This window comes from Rhagoletis pomonella, unplaced genomic scaffold (assembly GCF_013731165.1).
Source record: "Rhagoletis pomonella isolate Grant_MI unplaced genomic scaffold, Rhpom_1.0 Rhpom_scaffold_00006, whole genome shotgun sequence".
NCBI lineage: Eukaryota > Metazoa > Arthropoda > Insecta > Diptera > Tephritidae > Rhagoletis > Rhagoletis pomonella.
In genome coordinates, this window is record NW_023458560.1 from 70955784 (window position 1) to 70981322 (window position 25539).

The following is a 25539-nucleotide window of genomic DNA, read 5'->3' on the forward strand; positions in this document are numbered from 1 at the left end:
TTGAAATGTTAACACAAATTTTAGTTTTGTATTACCGGGCTATGAAAAAGCATCTGCGAAGCGCAAAATAGAAGCGTATTTGAACGAAAAAGCCGCCGAACACATATCTATGTAAAGTAAACAAGCCCCCCGCTGCATCCCTTATTTGATAGTTCCGAAATAGTTCTAAATTCGACAAATAGGATCTAGTTCGTTCTGCATCCCTTTTTCTATAGTTCCGAACCATTTCTAAATTTATCACTTTAGATATAGATTTCTAGTGAAAAAACTGAAAAAAATTAGTTTCTTAAAAGTACCACTTTTCGCCGATTTTGGACTGGTGGGGATCTAATTCCTATCGGACCAGTTCCTTTTTGGCGATAAAGACCTAGTACGGAACTAGAAATTTGATTCACTAGTCCGCGGTTTCCCTGTTTGGGGATTGGTAAGCAAATACGCACAGTTCAATGAAATAGAAAAATGGATAACGGAAATGGATGTGAGAAAAAAACTGACACTCGTGAAGGTGCAAACGGTCGAAATCTTCTTTTTAGATATAGGAAGCGAAACAAGCAGTTACATAATTTTGTACATTAGAGTGGTTTCATAAAAGCGACCATCGATTTTTGCAGGTGCTCACTTCTAGAAATGTGCCATTTAATGTAAAAACACAATTGTATAAGTTTTAACCCAATGGACTACGTCTTCCTGCGTCGAAAGAGCCATGCAATTAGAAACTCGCAATTGCAATAAATTTACTATCAAATGAGAGATATTTTTTTTGATGTTAAGGACTATTATTTTAAATTTTCTTCAAATGAATTTCGAAAATATTTAACATTTATTTAGCCAAGTTCGGGTTATATGCTTTTGTGAAGTATTACGAACTAAAGCAATTTCTCTTAATTTTGGTTCCTTTAATATGTGATATTTTTTTGTTGTTTTAATTTTTACGGTTTACATCTTGGTGAGTTTTGAACTTAATTCTTAAGCTTTTGAGCCTTCATATGTCCAACAAATCGCACACCGTCTTCAAAAGAGTCACAACTCAAAATAATACGTTTGTCAGAAAATGCGAAAAACTATTTCTTAGCACATGATAATCATATGGGCAAGAGCGACTTCACCTTAAGTTTTTTAGCAAATTATAACAAAAATTTGCTCCAGCTTTTGCTGAAAGGTAAATAAAAGCTCTGCGTACATTTTTAGCGCATAGTCTCAAAATTGCCGAAATCTGAGTTGTGACTCTTTTGAAGATGGTGTGCGATATATTAAGTATCATTCCAACGCCGTTAAGAAGAATAGTAATATATCAAGTTCGGTTGGGAGATTGTTAAGTTAGCCACAAAAGAAACTGCTACATAAATTTACATTAGCGCGGATCCAGTACTCCATGAACTTACAGGTTTTTACACGAACTTGCAGGAAGTTACAGGAAAAATTATTCCGTACTCCAAAATCCTGTAAATGAGAGCGATTTTTGGAGAATTGTGTAGAGAATCAAGTTGCGAGAATTTACCCGAACTTTTGCTTCTGGTAAAATAATGAAAAGTATCAAGCAAGTGGCTGTTTGACGTTTTTACAGGAAAAATGCTTTTTAGTTGCTGGTTACTTTACTAAAACATTTTGAAAATAGCACAAGTGCCAGTTAGGCAGTGTGTGGACACGACGGCCTCCAACACTGGATGAATGAAAGGCGCAAAAACCTCGATAGAAAAACAGATGGGTACAAATTTGTTGTACTTGACCTGTCGTCATCACGTTTAAGAAGTCGAGCGAAGCTTTTTACGCATTTTAGTAGATACAAAATGGCAAACAACTGGTCCATAACCGGAGGAGAAGAGTTAAAAAAACAGATTTCATAATTTCTTCTTCGTCAGATAACCGAAACATAGCCGAAGAATGATTATTTTGAATTTATCAGAATTGAGACATTTGTCGAATATTTTCGTTAAATATTGTAGCAACTCATGTAAAAAACTGACTTTTTTTTATTAATTTCTTGTTTTATCGAATATAATAAAAGAACTTAATTAAATTCTTTAGTTTTTCTTGAATATCGTGAAGAACCTCGCGTCTTGCTGCGGAGGCCTCTGACCCGAACTCGACCCACTAAATTTTAAATATCATCTAAACCGTCACTTTTTAAAGAAAATGTATTGTAATTAATTTTATGTTTAATAAAACTACCTTTTATTTACTAGTAAATTTATATATAGCAAAATAGGCGTAAGCTAAAGTAGAAAAATGTCGCTTTTTCGGGAAAACAATGATTTTTCTAACTTCAGGCCTTTTTTGGTACGGGATGGCCTGGTTGAAGCTTTTAAAATTGTAATTTTACGCTAAACGGCAGATTTCTAGAAGTGAGAACTTAAGAATTTCAGAAAAAAAATCAACATTTATTCACTAAAACCACCCTAATGTACATTTGTACATATGTATTATCAAAGATGATAGGATGAGTTCACTTGTGGTTGAATAACAAATGTATGTATGTTTCCTTATACTCGTAAATGTATGAAAAAAAAAATTTTTTTTTCTAAGAAATGCTCGTAAAGGTACTGACTTGCTGGATTTTTATCACTGTAACGACATCAATGCGCTTTAGAGCGAAAGTTCAGAAGGGAGAATACTATGAGCGACAAAAAAATGTAAACGGTAACGCTGGCCGCTGGTGCGTCCAAAATTGGAAAAAGAAGTTTCTAGATAGGGGGTTTTCATCATTGAGTTGGCTAAAGGGATCCTCTAAGAAGCGAAAACCATCCACAGTAACGGCCTGTGTCCTAAGTCCCCTCTTTATTTTCATTCGAAATATGGCCTTCGCCCAGGACCAACATTATGGTAGATTCAAAGGGAAATGTTATAAACGTGTAAAGTACCTAGAGTAATGGAAATCCAACAAAACCAACACTGTAATAGACATTTTCTAGAAATAGAAATATAAGGGCATTTTTTAACCGACTTAAAAAAAAGGAGGAGGTTATCAGTTCATCGGAATATATATATTTTTTTTGTATGTATGTTACCGCATAACTTTGGACCACGGAAAGCTGGTATCTCAAGGGTGGGCCCCTACTATATTTGTTTAGATCCGATAATTGGATCGTGAAGAAATTAACGATAATCTAAAATTTTTATATGAGAATTGAAGTCGGTTTTGGTTTTTTGCTTAAAAATTACTTGTTTATTTTTTATTTACCAAAATTTGATTTGTTAAATGAAGCAGTAATAACACGCTGTCAGATGCTGCCTTTAAACCTATTGGAGGCTACTTAGAAAAGTATTAGCTACTGAATAAAATAAAATTAAGCTGCTCAAATCTGCCACTGAAATTTTCATGTATTTTTACACCACAAAATTTTGAGCATTTTATTAGATTTCACAGAAAGATTGTGAGTATGCAATTTTGTACCCATTTAATTTAGGAATATTAAAGTGCAAGTTTAGAGTATCTGGGACTAACGGTTGATTTTTGGAATTTTTTTTTTGTTGAAGGTGTTCAATTTTTTTAAATAAAAAAATCATCGAACGTACTTCGTATGGAAGAGAACGACTGGTACTGTCAATAAAAAAAAATTGTCAAAAATAACCGGTAAGTCCTAGCTACTTAAAACTTGCACTTTATGACACTAAAATTGAGTGGGCTGTAAAACTGCATACTCAAAAATCTTTCTAAGCAATCAAATTAAAAAGCTCAAAATTTACCAGATGCATTTTGGATTATGCAATTCTGACAGCGGACTCCGAAAACCCCTTAGTGAATAATTTCTTTAAACTTGATTTCAACCCTACCAAAATTATCAGGCGGAAGTAAAAGGTAAGGAAGATATCAATGGTTAAAGTTGAATTTTTGGATTTTTTTAAATAATAATATCTTCTGAACAATATAACCTATTAAAACCCAATGACGTCAAAATAAAGGTAATTAGGTGGTGTTTCACTTGGCGTACATAATTTTCTCTACGTTTGTGATCGGTCAAATAGTTTCCGAGATATTATAAATATAAAAAATTGAAAAATTTAACTTTAATCTCTTTATTGGCTTTGGTTTTTGTGCCAAATAATCTTGGTATGGTTGAAATCAGCATGAAAAGTTCTAACGAGTCACTTTTTTATTATTTTTAGCCTAAAGGTCAACCAAGCACATACTAAACTCCATTAACCTCAAAACCGTATGTGGTGACACACGTTTGACGTTCACTGTAATTGCAAAAACCAGCATTTGAAAAAAAAGAAAAAACGTAGATACACATTCGGAAATCGAAGTTTTCCAGCAAATGAAACATCATCGCCACCACCATCCTTTGCTATCAGAAATCAAGTGTGGAAAAAATGCTACTTTGGGTATCGAAATCGAGCACCCTTCACGCTCATATTCGTACGAGTAGACATGTGTGCGAGTCCCAACCTTGATTTGCGTGACAACATTTTAAGCTAAAAGGAGTCATTTTTACGTGCCGATTTTTATGGCGAAAGGATTCTTTATGTTACAAATGTGTATACATACATACATATGTATAACAAACATACACACACAATGAATGTTTGGGTGATGGCAGTAAATATTTGCAATCCAAACGTTAAGTACACAAATACGACCAAATAATGACTTTTTGCACTTTTCAAAACCATTGACTTTCGGAATCATTTTACATGGTATTGGTGACGGTGATGGTGATGATGATGGGTATGAGTACTTTAGGAGTGATAGCGGTGTGAAAAAAATGAATCGTAGCTTACTTAGTTACCCTTTCGCTTTGTGTGATGCTATCCTTTCTGTTCCCAAGCTGCTTGTGCCGACAGTGTGTGTGTGTGGGCACCTTGTGTGGGTGTTGTTTGCTTTCTAACCATACAAATGTATGTACATATCTTTACCCATTTCCTGGGCGGTCACACTTTTTTATTTGCTTCGACTTATGGCATTTTGTCATTGAATGTTTATGTGTGACATTCGATACGCATTATAATTCAATAATAATAAAATAAAAATATTTATTTTTCGGCTTTATATTTATGCAATTCTTATGCATACGCATACGCGTCGCAGGCAATTTTAATGCCCGCCAACTCTTTGCTTAAGGGGGACATATGTATGTGCAAACATATGGCTCATGAAGTTGGATTATTTACGGTAATTTTGATGTTCATTGGGTTTAAGGTTAATGCTAAGTGAATTTATACGGGCTTAAGATTTCCTTTTTTTTGTAAATATGGCTGAGGGACTTACGCGCAGAATTATTGCTTTTAACTTCATAATAATAATTTCAGGGCGGTAGGACATTGAGATGCACGATCTCAGGTAAATTGCATTTTGCAGGATACAAAATTTACAAAAGAAAAAATGACCTTTTTCGATTTTTTGAGCGATATCTATAAAATTATAATTAATAATTCCATTTAGATTTTTATTAATCGCTCAAAAAAATCATATGTCTAGATATATATATATATTTTTTTAAATAGAACAAACTTTAGGGTCTTATTTTTCGTTCTGAAATAATGATTATTTTGTGAATTGTTATTTTTTGCCCAAAAATAACTATTATCTTATGAGTTTTATTTTGTAATAAGAAAAAAAAAAAATTATTATTATTTTGTTTTCATCAAAACTAATGATTATTTTTTTAGGAATCCTGTTTCTTGAGCTTTGTTTTTTTCACTCAGACATAAGAATTAATTTATGTTTTCTAATTCTTTTTTTTTGGCAGATCAAAAAACTCAAAATACGACACCGCTTTCCTAGTAAGTTTTTAGTTTTTAGTAAGTTTTTTTGTTATGTACTCGGCAACATATCCACTCAACTTTTTACCTTTCGCATTTGCTCGCTTCTTTCTTCATCCAGAAATTCGTCTGAAGGGTCCTGTGCCTACGAATCTCTGTGCTGCTCCATTCCCGGCGAGAGTATCTGCAATTTTATTGCCTAAGATTGGGCACAGGATTTGGCGAATATGCTCAGCGTACCTACTTCTTATTAGGATGACAATGTCATTTGAATACTTGAAGGTAGAGAAGTCGGTCTACCACGGTAGCTCATAATAGACGATAGATCTTTCCCCCTTTTTGGTTTCCTTTCATTGCCGAGAAACTGACTCTTTCCTGTGCGTATGTTAAAGTTATGGTTCTGGATTCGAACGTCCTGGTATATAGGCGTTTTCATTTTTATGTAAAGAGTTTATCGTAACAGTAACTAAGAAGTCTTACTTTCTTCAATGAAATCTCCAACTATGCAGCCTTGTGTTCTCTAACCTGCGACTTTCTACAAATCTCCCACTATGAGTTAATTGCGAGAAAGCAGCTAAAACAAGTGCACTTCTAAGGATTATGCGAAATACCAAGATACCGAAGAAAGTCCGACCGAAAGAAATCGTTTGCCGGATTAGTCCCGGAGTCCAGAACATAATACGATTGAGTTTAGCAAGGCTTTCAATTCAGTCTAATCGGTTTTCCCAAGGGAAGAATGCGAGGAGGCGCTGCTTTCTAACTCTTTCCCAAAGCATTTGAAAGGCTTAGAAAGTACAGGACTGGAAGAAACACTGGCGCAGCAATGTTAATGACGTTACGCATGCTCAAGTGTATGAGTTCAGGTATCACCACACGGTCAGAAAAATGTTCGTGTCCCGCCTGAGACTCATGTGGCTGAAGGAAATCTACCGAGTTGCTCGGCGTTTGCTGGCCGACAAAAGATTGGCACAGAAGAGTGGCCAAAATGGCACAAATACAGTGGGTTGTGCAAACCTGGTGCAGCTTATGCCAAACTGCACTAAGAGAGGCACTGACTAAAGGTCCTAAGGTTTAATTGCGCTTTCCGACGAAATACCCGTCAGTAGTTAGTACCGGATGAAGCGGTACTTCGACGTTTAGCTTGAGTTAAAGTCTTACACTGACGGTCATGGGTTTAGCTATAAAAAACTGTATCTGAAAAAATACCTTCCTTGCCAAAATCATTCCCCGCAAAGTTAATGTATCCAATTTATCTGTAATTTTTCATAAGTCCCCTGGAACCATATCGCCAAACCTCTTTATTTTCCTTCGGAAGCGACTTAACTTAATTTTTTAACTGAATCTTTAGCTTTTAGAGGCGAGTAGCGGTCGTGCTGAATAAACAGCAATAAAAAATGTGCTTTCCTTAGGATATTGATACGCCCTACCTACTCATACAAAGTAATTTAATCGAAGCTAAGCGTGGTGATCAGGCTGTTTCTGCACTTGCCTCCTCACTAATATTGCATTTAAATAATTTCAAACTTTTAATTATTTTCATGGTCGAATGGCAAACTTATTTAGCCTGGCAAAAAATAACAAAAAAGTAGTTAAATCCGCCCGGCGAACAGCCAGCCAATCAACAAACAGTAAGACCAACTAAATCTATTATAAAATCCATTACTCTGCAATTACAAACAACAGCCGAAGACTAAGATGATGAACAAGAAGAAGAGATAGAAGAAGAAGAAGCAGAAGAAACAGATTTTAGGAAGTATTTCGAAGATGGAATGAGCTAAAGCAGAAAAAACTTAATTGAATAGATGAAATTATTTTCGAGTTAACGTCAGCAGGAAAATCAACAACAACAACAACAAAACTAACATACAAATAGTACAAGAAAAACATAAATAAAATACATACAAGCCATGGTAGGTAGTGAAAGCAAAAACTTTGCAAAACAACAATAACAACAAAACTTGCAAGAAAAACGGTAATATGAAGAAGGAAACTTATACGACATTAATTCTAAGTTGTTGGTTGTTTACTGTGTGTGGTTGTATAGGGTTGCCGGCCGAAAACAACATTGCCGACATTAGGAGCAACAACAATAATAACAAGCGTTATTACACGTTCATAGACATTAGCTGCCACAATGACAACAGCACTACAACAAGGACATGCGAGGACATAGCGGCAGCAACCATAATACCAACCGGGGCTGAGCAACAGCAACAACTCGCAAGAAAAGTTTAAATGAAATGATAGCGGAACTCCTCAGCAAAGGGCGGGCTGGGGCTGTGTAAGAAAAGTAGGCAGTAAATGTTATTGTTTTTGTGCAATAAAAACTACAAAACGAAGTGCGGACACATCCGTTTGCGGCATCACATGCTGACTCGTGTTGGTTGGTGGTGGCATTGGTGATGGTTAGCAATAAATGCAACAACAAACACAAACTAATAACTACAGCTAAACAACATTAAAATAGTGACAAAGTCTTGTGTGTCATCCACCCACTCACCACCGCCTACCGAAACGTTCTCAATTACGCTTACACACAATTCGTTCTTATACGCCTCTCGCACTCCCCGCCCGCCCCTCTTCACATACAATCATTTAAGGATGTGCAGGACGTGTGAAGTCTTAAGGTCGCGCAGATTTTTGGCCAAAATGGATGGTCGGTTTTAGGCTAGTTATTTAGGTGGAGCGCGGTTGAATGCTTCACTATACTATTTTTTTATATACATACAAGGATATGTATGCATACATATCCATACATAGTCTCTAGTCATTATCTTTTTGTGGCAGCCCACACAATGAGCTGCTTCTTTCGTTGTACACACACATATTTCAAGGAGGCGTATTTGTGTTTGATCGGCTAAGTGGCCTCAGCTTGGGACCAAAGCAATTTCATATTTTTGTTTGAGTAGAAATATACATAAATGTATGTAAGTATTTCTGTATGTGTTATGTACTTTCCGTTATAATTTCTGGACTGCACTTAAAAATATTTCTTGCTTGCCAAATTTTGTTAGTTATGCCGATTAGATTTGACACTGTCTTTTTTATGGGTATACAACTGCCTGGCACGTAATTGGGAACTGTCAAATGTACCTTAAGATGAAAAAATGTACCTACTACACATTAAGTATGTACATATATTAGAACAGAGACCGTAATGATTACAAGTAAAATAATTCTATTCGACATTTAATCATTACTTTATGATTTTTTTTTGCTTAACGGAAATAATAATTATTTGATTTTTACTTTTTCGATTACAAGTAATGATTATTTTATGATTTTTATTTTTACGCTCGGATATCCACAATTATTATTAAGGTTTATTTTCCACTTAAAAATAACGATTATTTATAAAATTTAAAAGGCTGTACAGAAGCAACCAAATGAAATTTTGTCGAGAAGTTTTTGGCATTTATTCCTTTTAGGGTGTCTGAAAGGATGTGTCGGAAATAACGTAAGTATTGCTAATGAGTTTTTTGAATAATCATTAAGTAATAAATAAAACTCAATAGAAATTATTAGCTTTGAGCAAAACAAAAAAAAGAAAATAATCATTACTTTTGATGGCAAAAATAAAAATCATAAAATAATAAATATTTTTTATTTGTATTGGTTAAACTAAAAAAATTAAAATCATTATAGATTACAGTAGAACCTATGAAATAGATACATATGTGAGTATACTTAAAATGGTTTTACGACGCCTAAAACATGTTAATTTTTTTTCGTTAAAAATTAAAAAAATAATGAACATTTCTTAAGTTTAAGCAGAAAAGAAATGCCCTTCCTTACAAGAGCACTTATGGGCCACTGCGTAATTGGCTTATACGCCTTTTATACTATTTCTCGGTTTTAAAGGGAAGAAGATTCCGTACTTTTGGAAATTAGTTGATATCTTCTAAGTATGTTTATTTGATTCAAATATGTGGGCATAAATAATTTTACATACAAAATCACTTCGTGGAAGTGAGAGAAGGAGACAAGAGAATGTGTATGTAGGTATTTCGACATTTAAATAACAGATGGCGCAATATTTATAAAAGGCAAAGGTGAAGGAGAATAGGTAGATGAAGAAAGAAGATAAACATAAAAGTAAAAACAATTAAAAATATGAGGATGAGGATACCGATAAAAGTAAAGATGAAGATAGAGGAGGAAAGATTAAAATAAAGGTAATCATAGAGAAAAGGATATATACAGAGACTCAAACTGGGGACTATTTCGGTATTTTAGAGATTTTCGGAATTCTCGGGACTTATCGATATAATAATAATCGATATTTTATCGCTTGTGTTATCGATATTTTTTATCGAAATTTTTATCGATATTTTTTGTTATTGAATTTGCTATCGATATTTTCGGAACTTATCGATTTAATAAACGATATTTTTTATCGGTTTTGTAATAGTTTTTTATAGAATTTGTAATCGATTTTGTTATCGATATTTTTATGGAGTTTGTTATCGATTTTGCTATCGGTATTATTATCGATAGTTTTGTAGATTTTTGATCGATGTTTTTATCGATTTTGTTATCGTTTTTGCTATCGATATTATTATCGCTTTTGTTGTCGATATTTTTTCTTAGTGTGTGCTTTCGATTTTGACTTGGATGTGCTCTTAACCATACCACGTATTCTACGTAAAAAATTTAGACCAAGACCAAGACGAAGGCGCTGGACTGTTGCTTTTTTACGATACGGTCTAATGTACATATGTACATACATATATTTGTATGGCGGTGTTGTTGTGAATACATGCGATAGCGTACCTTCATATTCGGAAGTTTGTGCCCTGAGTGAACTAAGAAATGTTCTCCTTTTCTTCGCATCACAGACTCTTCCGCATGTTCATTCTACTCTTTTCTTAAGTTCTAACGGTAACAGACATACATATTTACTAGGAAACATACATTCATTACCATGCAATCATAGAACATTTTTGGGGTAAGATACACACTCGTAGCATGTAATTGATACCATAATAAAATAGTTAAGATTTCATGGAATGAATACCCTTTTTGATTATGTGTGATCACGTTCGGTTAGTTTTGTACACTCCTTCATCGAATGCTTCTACAACTATGAAAGAACTCATTTTAACTACTCGTACCTTACTTACTACATATTTTACTTTTGTAAATTACACTGTGCAGCAAGAAAAATCAGCCTCAATAATTCCAACGCGGAATGAAAGTAGACCACTGGATAAACAAAACAGCCAAAGGATTTTGCAAAGTTAGTTCGAATTTCCTTTCTATGGCCTCTTGAAGTTGAGATATTTTTGACCTTTTTTTCAATATTAGTGAGAATAAAAATATTTAGGCAAAAATGCATTACTTGGGCGGGCCTTAGAAAAAAAACCTAAAAACCGTTAAAATATGGGAATTTCAGAAAACCAAAACTTTTTTGGCGGTCGGACCTATGGGACCCCTGGGGTCCAAAATAGGGGCTCGAGAATGACTTAGAATAAGTCTCTATTTAATGAGTTTTATTTGTAAATCTTCTAAACATAAGACGAAAAAATTATATATTTTTTTCCGATAACTGTCTTAGTTATTTCTGTTCATACCTCGAACAGAGTTTACGCACGCATAACAATTTGATTTATGGTGGCTGGTTGGATCCGTCCAGATCATCGGTACGCCAAATGGCAAACATTTAAATACTTTATGCTTCCAATTTAAAAGATCACTGTAACACTTTTTGCAAACCACATTTGGTGCCCAGAAAACATTAGAAATAACTGGTTGGTTGAAATAACTTTCATAAGCACACCTGAATTCTTCGGTAAAATATCCATGTTTTGTAATTTTTGGAGTGAAATGGCCACAGACGTAACAAACGTTATTAATATTACATTCCATTTCTACTAAAAAAATTGCACTTTTTATTTATAATAAAATTAACTTCAGTGAAACTTTCGCGATATTTTAGACTAGCGTCGATGCTTTTCAAAAATCTACTAAAATTCATCACATTGCTTTTCTCTGACTTTGCTCCAGTTGTTATAAAACTTAAAACAAAAACCGTTAGAATTCAATACATACTGCTTAATTGAAAGGCATTAACGACTGTGATATTCACTTATCTCATTGATGCTATGGGCAATGTTGATGCCCTTTGTGTCAATTCCCCAGCAACTGTAGGTAGTGTACCCACCAAATGATGTTGTTTTTGTTTATATTGAAACAAATGTAAAGTCATGTGTTTGAACAATGAACAAGAGCAAGTAAATAAACAATAACGGGACTAAATACTGGCGACGTTTGTTAACCCATTACAATACGGAAATTTGACAAAATATATGTAAATTACATAAAATAACACGCGAAGAAAAAATTATTTTTTAAAAAATCGATAACTAAGACAGTTATCGGAAAAATATATAATTTCTTCGTCTTATTTTTACAAGATTTACAAATAAAACTCATCAAATAGAGACTTATTCTAAGTCATTCTCGAGCCCCTATTTTGGACCCCAGGGGTCCCATAGGTCCGACCGCCAAAAAAGTTTTGGTTTTCTGAAATTCCCATATTTTAACGGTTTTTAGGTTTTTTTTTCTAAGGCCCGCCCAAGTAATGTATTTTTGCCTAAATATTTTTATTCTCACTAATATTGAAAAAAAGGTCAAAAATATCTCAACTTCAAGAGGCCATAGAAAGGAAATTCGAACTAACTTTGCAAAACCCTTTGGCATTTTTGTTTATCCAGTGGTCTACTTTCATTCCACGATGGAATTATTGAGGCTGACGGCGATGTGTAAAAATTTGTCTCACAGTGTTATTTGCTTGGGGGGTTCTTAGTTAACTGCGCATCTGCCACGTCTTGTCCTTAGAAGGAGATTTGTCATTAATGAGCTCTTAGAAAACGGTTTCAAAGGATAAGCGGCTGTTAGAAGAATATTTCGGCTTTTTATGAACTCAAAACATATTGCCGATGAATTATGTGGCACGGTTGCTTGCGAAAACTAAGAAAGAACTGGGTGTGGGTAAATTTGTTGGTGTGGAAAGGTACGTACAAATTGGGTTTATTGCTACCCGCCCGCATTTGCATGATTACTTCTGCTTTATTTTGCGCATTTCTTGAAAATTAAATGAAAGCACGTACCTACTTTTATTTAATCACGCGGTGATATTTCTTTTCTTCTAATTGAATTTTCACCACAAAGCGAAACTTTATGAAAAAAAATAAAAAATTTTAATCAGCAAAACGGGTAAGAAGTTTGTGAAAGCTGCTTAACGTTTGCTATTAAAATTCAATTTCTTAAAATAAATTACGCCACCAGCAAGTGGAAAGTTTTAATTTTATCATTTTCCTCAAACACAATTCGCCAGCAGAGAAATAAGAAAAAAAATGTGCTGTTATTTAGCAAAAAATATGCATATCACAAACAGTATTGTTTACCCGCACGTTTTTGACGCTAAATAAAAAGACACAATTATATAAAAAAAATAAAAATAAAAAATTTGAAAAGCAGCTGGCATCTGCTGTTGGTGGGTGTGGAACATCAATTTTATTTTTACTTTTACTCGAATTTTTCTCCAAAAAAAGCAGCTAACGAGCAACATACCAAAACATACAATAACAATTTTCACTTTTACCAGCTTGCTCTTTTCATTTACAAAGCCCTTATAGTTACTGCTTTTGCTTTTTTTGATTTTGTTACTCTTATTTTTTTTTTGTACTTATGTGTCATGCGAAAAATTTTTGTTGAGCGCAAATCAGCTTAGGGGCTCATTATCCACGTTATTCATTTAATTTTTAATTAATTTTCAACCACCTTACAATAAAAACAAAATAACAATAACATCAACGTTGCAAAAGAAAACCAAGAAGCAAACCACTTTGAAATTGTAGAAAATAAGTTTGAAAGAAAATTGGAAAAATGTGAAAAGCAAATAAAAAAGATATGCGCAGTAGTGCAGGCAAAAAGTTGGTTTGGAGAAAAAAAGAATGTAAAGAAAAAAACAATGAAGCCCTGTGGAATTGAAAATAAGTAAAATAGCTTTAAAAATGACGGCGCTTTGGCAAAAAATGTATGAAAAGTAGAAAAGGTGGAAGGGTAAAATAGGATAACTATGTACACGTCGAAAGTAGCAGTGGGTTTCAAACGAGTTGCCATCAATTATATGAAAGCAGCAGCAGCAATTATAGCAAAGCAGCGATCGGCAGAGCACCCCTATATTCAATCCCGACTAGAATATATGCCACATGAAAAGCTTTCTTAAGGTTTTTGTAGAGTTTGTTTGGACGCGTTTAGAGTAAAAGCTCTGTCTCTAGTCATCAGGTTTAATAGAAAGCTTAAAAGGCACTGAACGCGTGCAAGATGGTGCCTACGACTGCTTTAACACAGACATATGTAAGTTTTTCAGTGCTGGCCCATATAAGTTGTATATAAAGCCAAAAAAGCTCCGCCTAAGAAGTGATTTACTTGGTTTGGAAGCAGTATTTGCCAGTGAAAGCTTTTGTGTTCTCGTTCCTATAAAAACTACAGAGATATTTGAAGAGTTCTAAACGCTGACGCTATTTTGAACATCACTGATTTAAAGGCAACCATGCGTAGAGTAAGCTTTCACTCTGTATGCGTTAATACAAAAGGTAAGGGAAGCTCAAAAAGCTCTGCTCGCAAAGGCAAGACAGGGCCCATCACCGCTTTAAAGCAGGCACACTCAAACATATCACACGGGAGAAGCTTTTAAAGCTTTTTATAAGCTGTACCTCAGTAAGGGGCAGATAGATTTTTCAATCTGCTCGCGTCTACACAAAATGTATACAAAGCTCAAAAAAGCTATGCCCGCGGGCAAGGCGGTGCTCATCATCGCTTTAATTGGACGAGCACTGAGTAAAAACTCTCTCTGATCGTTGCAACTCGTACTTTTTCATGATTATTACGATACTTTTAAGTTTAAACTTTCCAAAAATTTTACATCGATTCATGCAGTCTAAAAGCTCTCTATGCCTAACGGTGTTTTAATTAGTTCATAAATGAACATCTCAATTAAAATAAGATTACCGTTTGATAACTTCAATTTCAATTTCCATGGTTTGTGCTTTCAATAAAATATTACCTTCGAACAGTATTCGCATGGCAACCCTGTAACTTATAATTAAGTGTACGGACGAACATAAATGTGCGCTGCCAGCTGCATTCCATCGCCCGCCATTCGTGGACATTTTCCTCACAAGTAAAACCTCACCAGCAAAGCTTATTCTCTTTCCATTTGAACATTTGGTGTATGCCATGCCATAAAAGGAAATCAAAGCAGCATAAAGCGAATTTCGCTCGAGAGAAATTTTTAATTGATTTTGTTAGGTAACTCTTTTTGTTGCTATCATTTATATATGTAAATATTTTCTACACCGATTATTATATTACAAAAAATTTAATTATTTGCACACTTTCCATAAGGCTTTTTTTTGGCTTAAAGTTATAAGTAAACAAAAAAGGATAAAAATCTCGTCTGCACAAAGCAACAATGTCAAGCGCATGGCTTCCTACCACGTTCTTTTTTTCTGACCAGTTTTGTTGCCATACCAGTTTCGGGTTTCCTCTATTGCTTTGCTGTTTGTGTGCTTTTACATATTCGATACTATTATAAACTTTCTTTTCATTTCTTTACCACTTCCTTTGTTTTTATGCTTAATTAAATATTCATTAAACAAAAGGAAGACGAATGAAAACTTTTAAATTCTCATCAACACAACCGCCGCTAAGCAGACAGGCAAAAGCAGTGCGCTACTTTACCTACATACTTACTTCACAGTATACACCCCAGCCACACTCAGCCACCAGCAGCAGCAGCTCATTGTAACCTTTACGATTTTTCAACACCATAATCATTTGCCTAGGCTGGCAGCTCCTTTGTTTTTGTTTACTTAACCGTTACGGCTCACACATGCACATACATATGAACAAGCATATGCATATCCTTTAAACCTTCTACACCATTTTCTAGTTGCTCATTTCCATGTGCATGTATTTATAGGAAGTGGTGACTGCAAAGAGAATGTTTGGCATTTCTTATGCTTAGTTGAATCTGGCAAACTAAATACTTATAAGCTTGCAAACATTTGTATGCATGTATGTACGCATAAATATGTGTTTATGTATCTATGCAGATATGCCGACATACTACATACATATGTATGTAGCATGCGTGTGTCCTTTCTCGCTGTCTTGTTTACAAACTTCAATTTCAATTAAACGTATGCAAAGTTTTCCCTCACCATACAATTACAAAAACAATAACATGCTATTGTTACCGCCATGCTCGTGGTTACAGTGTGTGCAATTAAATACGAGTACATATGAAGTTTTTATGTTATTTGTAAACGATGGCAATAAGTGGGAATAAAATTTAGATACATACTAAACAATTTTCTTTGTATATTTTAATCGTAATTTTATATGTATCTGCATCATTTAAAATCACAATATGATTTAAGAGATTTGCAGGTTGAACATACAGTCATCATCCAAACAATTGGCGCTATATGGGTCCTGCCAAGAGTTAGGCTTCGCCATCTTAAGATGTTCCTTTCATCGCCTATGGTCGACCACCGGCCAAACGGATTTTGAAACTACATAGTTATATTTAAAAGTACTTAAATATTGGCATGGGAGATTTTTACACAGCATTCCTTATGCACGTGTACATTACTTCTCATGTATGTATATAACAATTTTAGAATGAATTTCGAGTTTGCCAATAAAAATTTTTAAAATGGAATCATGATCATAGTCATCTTTTAATCAATGTAATTTTTTTTTCAATTGGTGGTACACTAGTTTTATTACATTAGATTCGTTCGTATTGGCAAGAAAAACATTTTCCCGTTTAATTTTTTTTTAAATATATACCATCTCCTTATAAAAATTTACCAAATCAGAAAAATATCTACCAATAACTTTTTTTTAGTTATTTTAATAAAGACCATAGTTTTGTTCTATTTCAATAAAAATTAAAATTTTGTATCAAGAAACTTTTTATTTAACTAACGATATGGTATTTGAAATCCTATTGATTGCATCTCCTCGGTTTGGATTAGACAGTGACCCAAAAACCTGTTGGTGATTTTTTTTAATATTCACAAAGTTTTTTAAACTTGTTTACTATTTTTATTTGTATAAGAATATTGTTTGCGCTTTAACCTAAAACACAAAACCAAGGATTCAAGCTATATACAACATTTGAAAAAATTTCAAAATTTCTTCATCTAAATGTCGAGCTTTTTACTTTTTACAGTTTTGGGTATGCAATTTTATAGCCCATGGAATTTTAGTACAACCAACAATGTGCAGCTTAAAACTCCCGTTAATTTTTTAGCCGCCGGTCTTTTGGCATTTATAGAAATTGGCGTTGATCTTTTGATTGTTTTTTTTTGCGAACAATTCTAGTCTGTAATTACATACCTGTCCATTTTTTCTTTTTATTTAAAGATTGAATGAAAACCTCTTCACGATTCCAGTAAAATGACTTTTGACTGGAGCACGATATGTTCGCCATTTATCGATATAATACATATGTATGTATGTATGTGAAAAAAAGTGCGGTAAAGCGTTCGAAATTTAGTAAAAATAAAGTAATACTTTCGGATATAGATTTATAATATAAAGATAACTACGAAAAATAAATCGGGAACGAAAAGTTTTATTTGTTTCAAACAAAATACTTTAACAAAAGTCAACACAAATGAACAAAAATTTACCTTTTTACCAACCCAAATTTTTTTTTTACCAAATTTGGTAATCATTTACCAAAGTGGCAACCCTGCTTGTGACACTAAAAAACAACTCGTGAGATTTGCTCGTATATGTATGTTGTTGTAAATACCAGGGTATTATTTACTTAAGGACTAAAACTAAGTATTCAAGTATTTAGCTAGTTTCACCTAACGAAACACCGCGTACTTATGACTTCACTAGCAGACCCGGCGAACTTCGTCCCGCCCAAAATTTTTATATATTTTATTGAAACTTTTTGGTCCAACATTTTCACCAACAATTCACGTTTACGATTTTCATTGGCACATTTGTCTGCTAGTATTAAGGTTTGGTGGTCATTTGCCGCTTTAAATAACATAAGGAAAGTGTTATATCCGCTCTTGAAATTCTCCAGTTGTGCGGCATCTCATAGCACGGTTATTCGCAAAGCGAAATAAACTTTTTCCTCTTCCCCTTCTGGCGGCAACAATGACCCGGTTCTATAGTGAATGTCCTAGAAGCTTTGCAGTATAGTAGGTGGCAATTTCAAAATGGGTGCGAAACATTGTTCTACAGAAATGCAATATACATATACTTATTTCAGACGCAATACCTTAAAAGTTTGAACGCATAATAATATTGGAAAATCACATCCATAGGGCCAATTGCAACGCAGGAGCGTTCGATATAATCTGACCTTCACGGCCCCTTTTCTCACTTCGCTATTTTTAGTAATAGTTCGACTTCAGCACCACTTGGCAGCACGTTTTTGCAATAGTATTGCATACATATTTAAAACATTAGCCAAATCGGATCATAAATAAGATTTTTAGTAATAACTCAACTACAGCGCCAACTGTCGGATTAAATTGTGAAACTAAACCATCCAGAGACCCACTCAAATACACAAAAAGTTTCGTTAAAATCCGTGCAACCATTTAGGAGGAGATCACTCACAAACACACCTACAGAAGAATACAAAAATTCATTCAAAGATAGCTAAAGGTCGGTACATTTGAAGGCCTCACACCCCTTTTCAAATAGCCCAAATTTTCTCCATGAGTATGGGCTTGATTTCAACTATATACATATCTCCATACGAAGTTCCAGTACTGTACCATGAATACTTTCAGAGACATGCAGTATAAAAATTCGATTTATATGGGAGGTGCCACGACCCCCTTTCCAAGAGATGCCCTCCTTCTTCATGAGTATGCGATTGATTTCGTATATCTCCATACCAAGTTCCGGAACTCTACCATGAACACTTCCAAAATAGGCAGTATGAAAAATTAGGTTTGTATGGAAGATGCCACGCCCCCTTTTCCAATAGTTCCAATTTTTCTCCAAGAGTATGCGATTTATTTCGTACATCTCCATACAAAACTCTAGAACTCTATCAAAAAATTTCCAGAGATAAGCAGTATGAAAAATTCGGTTTGTATGGGAGATGTCACACCCCTTTTTACAATAGCTAAAATTTTTCTCCAAGGGTATGCGATTGATTTCGTATATCTCCATACCAATTTCCAAAACTCTACCATGCACACTTTCAGAGATATGTAGCATGAGAAATTCGGTTTGTATGGGAAGTGCCACGCCCCCTTTACATATAGATTTTTTTGAGCCTAAAACCATCCTTGGGACACGTGCGGCAGGTGGCAGTTTCAAAAAAATCGGTTCAGCCGCTCTCGAGCCTTGCAAAAACTAACAAACGGTTCTATATATATAATAGTTGAGATATATTATATATTATAATTATATTTTGACAGTATCCGTTGTTTCTGATTGGCGCAAAAAAATCTTGCCTAGTGACGAATTCGCCCCTTGATATGGTCGTTACTTAAAGCTATTTATATTCGAAATTGCATGAAAATTGGAAACCAAGGAATCTATAAGCTTATCCAGGCAAAAAGCTACCTACGTACCGAATTTTAAGCAAATCGGACCATAAATACGATTTCTTCGAACAGATCGGTCCCTGGTCTACTTCTCGGACAAAATGGATCATATATGCTAATATATGCTAAAAAGCTACCTGCGTACCGAATTTTAAGCAAATCGGACCGTAAATACGATTTCTTCGAATAGATCAGTCCCTGGTCCACTTCTCGAAAAAAATGGACCATATATCCCAATATATGCTAAAAAACTACTTAAGTCCCGAATTTTAAGCAAATCGGAACATAAATGCGATTTTTTGGAATAGATCGGTCCCTGGTCCACTTCTCGGAAAAAAATGATCACATATGCTAATACATGCTAAAAAGCTACCCGCGCACCGAATTTTAATCAAATCGGACCGTAAATTCGAATTTTTCGAACAGATCGGTCCCTGGACCACTTCCCGGAAAAAATGGGTCATATATGCTAATATATGCTAAAAACCTACTTACGTACTAAATTTTATGCAAATCGGACTATAATAAGATTTTTTCGAATAGACCGGTCCCTGGTCCACCTACCCGAAAAAAAGTAAAATTTTTTTAGCCTAAAACATGGTGGTTACCGAAAGCTATTCGTATACAAAATTTCATGAAAATCGGACCAGCCGTTCGCGAGATTACCTGTTACAAAAAAAAGGGACTTCTCTTTATATAATTAGTATAGAAGATTAAAAACTAAATACCTGCTATTCAATCAGTATAAAAATTAGGAATTTAGGATTTTTCAGAACTATTTCGGGTCTTTGGGACTATTTCTAGATATTCGATCTTTCAAGACTAAATATTTCTGATGTTTCCACTACTTCTCGACTTTCAGGTAGGCCCCGAAATTTGTGGGATAATTTCCGGATTTTCGAGGCTACTTTGGATTTTCGAAATTGTAAACGACTACTTATCGATTTTCGGGACTGTTTCTAAATATTCGGGGCTAGTTCGGGATTTTTAGAAATAAAATTAACTGTGATTTGCATCGCTGAGATGAGTCTCTATTGATAGTCATGGAGCGTCAAGTGAAAAACGTGAAAAACTTCCGTCTCATTACATTCCGCCAATTTTTTCTGCAAATAATTTTTTATAAAATGTAGTATAATTTTAGTCCAAAACGCGATTTCAGAGCGATTGAGAAATCAGAAATATTTTATAAATTGTTAATAACTTTTAACAAAAAAAAAAAATATGAAAAAATAACAAGTAATTTTTAAGCTAAAAACAAAACTGACCACCTGTACGGTAACATCTTTCATTTACAAAAAGAATTATAGCAATCGGTTAACGTGGTCCAAAGTTATGCGGTAACATACATAAAAAAAAATATATATTCCGACGAATTGATAACCATTCTCCTTTTTGTGAAGTCGGTTAAAAATGGGAAAAAATAAGAACCAAACAATTTCGAAAAAAGTTTATGGTCATAACTTCCAATATAATTCAAATTTCGAAAAACTGTGAATCTTTTTTTTTTAAGGTTGGGGGCCTTAAAAAATGAATTCCCCAAAAAAACCGACCTTCGAGAAAATGGTGAAAGGGTTTTACTCTCTGCAAATAAATACACCAAATACTTTTACTTTTCAAGATTAAGAAGCGGTTTAAAGTTATTTTTGCCGTTGGGGCTCGACATGCACGCGGCTGGAAGGAAACATGAGATCGTCAATTTTTTGTTTGTTTGTCTAATTCCCTGAGCCGCCCCTATTTTGACATGACATTTGATTCTATGTAGTAGTTTAAAAATATACACGTATACTTCTACAATCGCAAAAATTGTCATAGGCAGTCTTTCTTTGATTTCGAATTGACATATTGTATCAAATTGTCATAGCCATATAGAAGTATAACATGTGACGATAAGTGCCACGCCCATTCTTCCGTTTTACGCAACGTTAGCGTGCATTATAACCATACGATAGATAATTAAATAACCGCTCACTCCGTCCCGTTACTTCCATTAAAACCCGTGGCACTAAAGCTGTCATTTAAAAATGTTCTGGCTTAAGTTGTCAATTAACGAAATGAGGAATCAACTACCACCGACAAGTTTATAAATAACATTATTCTTCACTGAATTTCCATGTGGGAAAAATTTACAATTTTTAAAGTTCAACATGTTTCTAAGTTCCTCAAACCCAATAGAATCGATACACACTATTGCCTCTGATTATATCAAAGCATATTTCACACTCACTTGACGTTGGTGAATTTGTAATCAAATTTTTGGATTTTTTATTGATAGTAAATTCTATTTTGATGCTTTTCCTAAAACCCATTACAATAAAAAACTAAAAATGCATTTCTCGTGACACATTCGCTGTCAAACTATCAGGTGTCTCAATACATATGAGTATGAGTATACTAGCACATTATGCGATCCATGCGTAAGAAAGATCATATCCAATTTCGGAACAAGTTTCCTTCTATTTGTCATGCTACTCTGCCAACTATTCTTATGCACTCGACACAACTTTGAAACAGTTGTACTTGCGGCATAATCATTTTCCGCTCATTTTAATTTACATAATTTGTGTGTGTTTCGGCGTCACGGCGTCCGATGCCTTTGTCTCGAGTGATTTTATCGCATGCCCGTGTACCTATATAAAAATAAACAAATTAAAATCAGTTAAGTTCAGGTGGGCTGAATGGACCGACCGACCGACAGCTGCTAAGAATAATGCGTGATCGTTGGTTCTAGATTTTCGGATCAGCATAAAAGCTACGTTCGTAGCGCATCTCGTTTCAAATGTTAAACGTCAAGTGGGTGAATAGGAAGGGTTGAAAAGTATTTTTCCGCTATAAGCGCTGCTGGTATTTTATGGTATTTTTGTGTTGCAAATATTCCACTTCTGAATTTTGAAAAAAAAAAACAAGCCACATATTATGAATCAAGCCTCGCTTTATCATCATGCCAGCGCTGTACAGCGCCGTGATTCGAAACAGATTTTTCAGGAGTACATGAAAGTGATGCAATGGCGCGCAGATGAACACGATACACTCATCGATATTGGTTCGGGATCTGACAATGTGCTAATGGAATACATTTATCCCATGCTGCCGGCGCAATTCAATGCTGTTTTGGCCACAGATATTTCGGAGCGTATGATCGATTTCGCGCGCAAGAACTATGGCGACTCTGAGCGCGCGCACTTCGAGGTATTGGACATCACATGCGCGCAGCTGCCACAGCGGCTGTGCGGGCAATTCGATCATGTGACTTCTTTCTATTGCCTGCATTGGGTGCAGAATCAAAAGTGAGTTTACATGTGCTTGAGATCGGTGAAGAGCACACCGATGATTTTTTCATACATATTGCAGACGTGCCTTGTTGAATATCTTTCAATTGCTGCGCCGTAGTGGTGGTGACTGTCTACTCGTTTTCCTCGCGAATAACCCCATTTTTGATGTGTACATAGAATTGTCCAAGTCAAAAAAATGGGGTAGATATATGACAGATGCCATACAGTTTATATCACCGTTGCATAATAGTAGCGACCCGGGAGCTGAGTATAGCAAATTGTTGCAGGAGGCTGGCTTTGTGAACTTTAGCGTAGAGATCCGCAATGAGATCTTCGTCTATGATGGCACGCAGAATCTGAAAGGTTAGTGAGCGGTATTTTAGTGCTTTTGTATCAAGAAAACTCCTTGCTTCTTGAAATATTGCAGATAATGTGAAAGCTGTCTGCCCATTTCTCGAACGAATGCCCGAAACGCAGCATGAAGACTTTCTGGAAGATGTGATTAAAGCTGTGGTCGACATGAAGCTGCGTGAGGGCGATATTAATGCGAAAGATTTCAAGTTCATTGCACCTTACAAACTTGTTATGGTCTATGCGCGGAAACCCAACGAATATTTGAGTAGCATGATTGAAGAAGCGGAGCGATTGGCAAAGGGACTGAATTGAAGTGAAAGATTGGAAATTGCAATAACTTATACATATGTATGGAGACTTATTTTTAGTTATTTATGAACAACTTTTCAATGCATTATCGCAATGAAAATATCACCTCACTGGCATATAATCACAAATGATTAGAAATGTCAACATTAAAATTTAATTCTAAGATGCTTCGAATAGATTCCGGCTCGAACCGGAATCTGTAAGCGATCGCTAAGTCTTACCAGAGAAGACTTAAGAGCTTTCACCGGATACCTGACAGGAAACTCCAGGCTGAGCTATCATGGGTCATAACATAGAACATAGAAAACTAAGAAGGTGCATAGTAGTAGATTACGTTCCAACAAAATGCGGCTACGTGATACGTACGCACCACTGGGCTGGTTGCCTTCTACAACCAGTAGCCGCGTTTTGCTGGAACGTAGTCTACGACTATGCACCTTTTTAGTTTTCTATGTCCTTTGACTTAAGCACACTTAGGAAGAACAGTGGGAAAAAATTCGAAGCAAAATTTGCCTTAGTATCGGGTTTCGATACGACAGAAATCTATGCATTCCGAATATTCCTGGATAGGAACACCGGAAGAAATGCTGTTGACGTTATGTTAGTGGCGAATGCATTGCAAGGTAAATAATAACACATAAGAAATTACTTTTGACTAACTTTAGAACTTTGAAGACACATTTGATAGAAAATTTGCTGGTTCTGGCAAAGAATTCAATAGAGCGAGCGCAAAGTGGTTCCTTAAATTTGTTGGAAGTTTAGTGTTTGAGTGTAAAACGTAAACCAGATCAAATAAACCATGATTAGGCGGACCTGTGCGCAACAAAATATAAGTAATTTTTAAGCAAAAAACAAAACCGACTTCAATTCTCATATAAAAATTTAAAATTATCGGTAATATCTTCATGATCCAAGGATTTAAACCAAATTTTCCTTTACAAAAAAAGATTTTAAAAATCGGTTAACGTGGTCCAAAGTTGTGCGTTAAATAATAAAAAAAAAATATTCTGACGAATTGATAACCTTATCCTTTTTATGAAGTCGGTTAAAAAGTGAATTAGGGTTAACGCCAAAGCTATTATTTTTTACTGATATAGCTTTTTCTAGAGTCAGACTATTCGAAGATATTATTTTTTCCGTTCAAAAAATATCAGATAAATTTATTTTCACATTAAATGTTGTAAACATATATGTATACATACATACATACCAAAGTTCTCGAAATCTTTAAGAGTATCTTAGTTCTGTAACGATTTTTTTACGAATCTTGAAAGAATTTTATATGAATTGGTTGACATGAACTCGCAAAGAAATTTCTGTACAAAAAATAAAGAAAATTAGGAAAAAAATCTGGAAGAAATGCTTCACATAGCAGCATTATTTTCATTGCTTTGCTGATTTTCTTCGGAAATTTCGTAAAAGAATCGAAGTGTGCACAGTTTATTTTATTTTATAAAATTCGGCAAAATATCGGATGAGATCTTTACGAATCACTTAAAATTTCTCTACAATTCAGAATAATCTGAAAAAATGGTTTGCAGGGTATTTATAGAAAAGTTTTGTAATGTTCCCAGCCAGTTAATTTACGAATATATTTTAAGAGGGATTATCGATCTTCAAAAAGTTAGCTAAAGGCTCGTACATAAACGATAAAACAAAAAAGTGTAATAGACAGAGGCTTGTAGTAATTTGTCAGCACAAGAAAAACTGTTTATTTTGTAAGAAGTTTTTGTTCAACCACAATATTTTATAGTATATAATATTCACATAGGAATGCTTTTTCGATCCTTTTACGAGTGTTCGTAGGCGGTAAATGGCTATCATAAACGACTTTTTATCCGGTTTTTCTTCGAGAAAATATCCAGTTACGAGCTCGTTTACGATGATTTTGCTGACTGGGTTATTCACCGGCCACGCGTGCATGGGCAAGCCCGAAAAACTCAATACATTCAGAATTTTTTACTAGCAGAACTAGTACGAGCGACGGAACTTAAAATACTAGGGGCCTGGCACCTATACAGTAAATTTTGGGAAAGGCTGTGAGTTCCCTACAACACAAATTCCTGACTTCCGTTAGAATAGTGTTTCTCAACCCAAAAAACTTCTATGACAATATATATACATACATACATTATATCCTACGGCAAAAAAATTGGTTGTCACAGCCACAGCTAACTTGTACTTTTCACAAGCAAGTTCCAGGTCGTTTTCGATTTCTTCGCTGATAAGACGTATTATTTAGTTGGGGCGTGCAATTAGCATGTGCCGCCGTTCAGTTAATAAAAATTTAATGAAAT

General features: G+C 34.7%; 1 protein-coding gene across 1 annotated transcript; it reads left to right on the forward strand.

Annotated features, from left to right (window-relative positions):
* Positions 1–22114: 22114 nt before the first annotated feature.
* LOC118741749 (juvenile hormone acid O-methyltransferase-like) lies at positions 22115–23304 on the forward strand. Its single transcript, XM_036473723.1, has 3 exons — positions 22115–22594; positions 22659–22942; positions 23007–23304. Exons 1-3 carry the CDS (start codon positions 22224–22226, stop codon positions 23243–23245), a joined length of 894 nt encoding a protein of 297 aa, XP_036329616.1. The 5' UTR covers positions 22115–22223; the 3' UTR covers positions 23246–23304.
* Positions 23305–25539: the final 2235 nt, after the last annotated feature.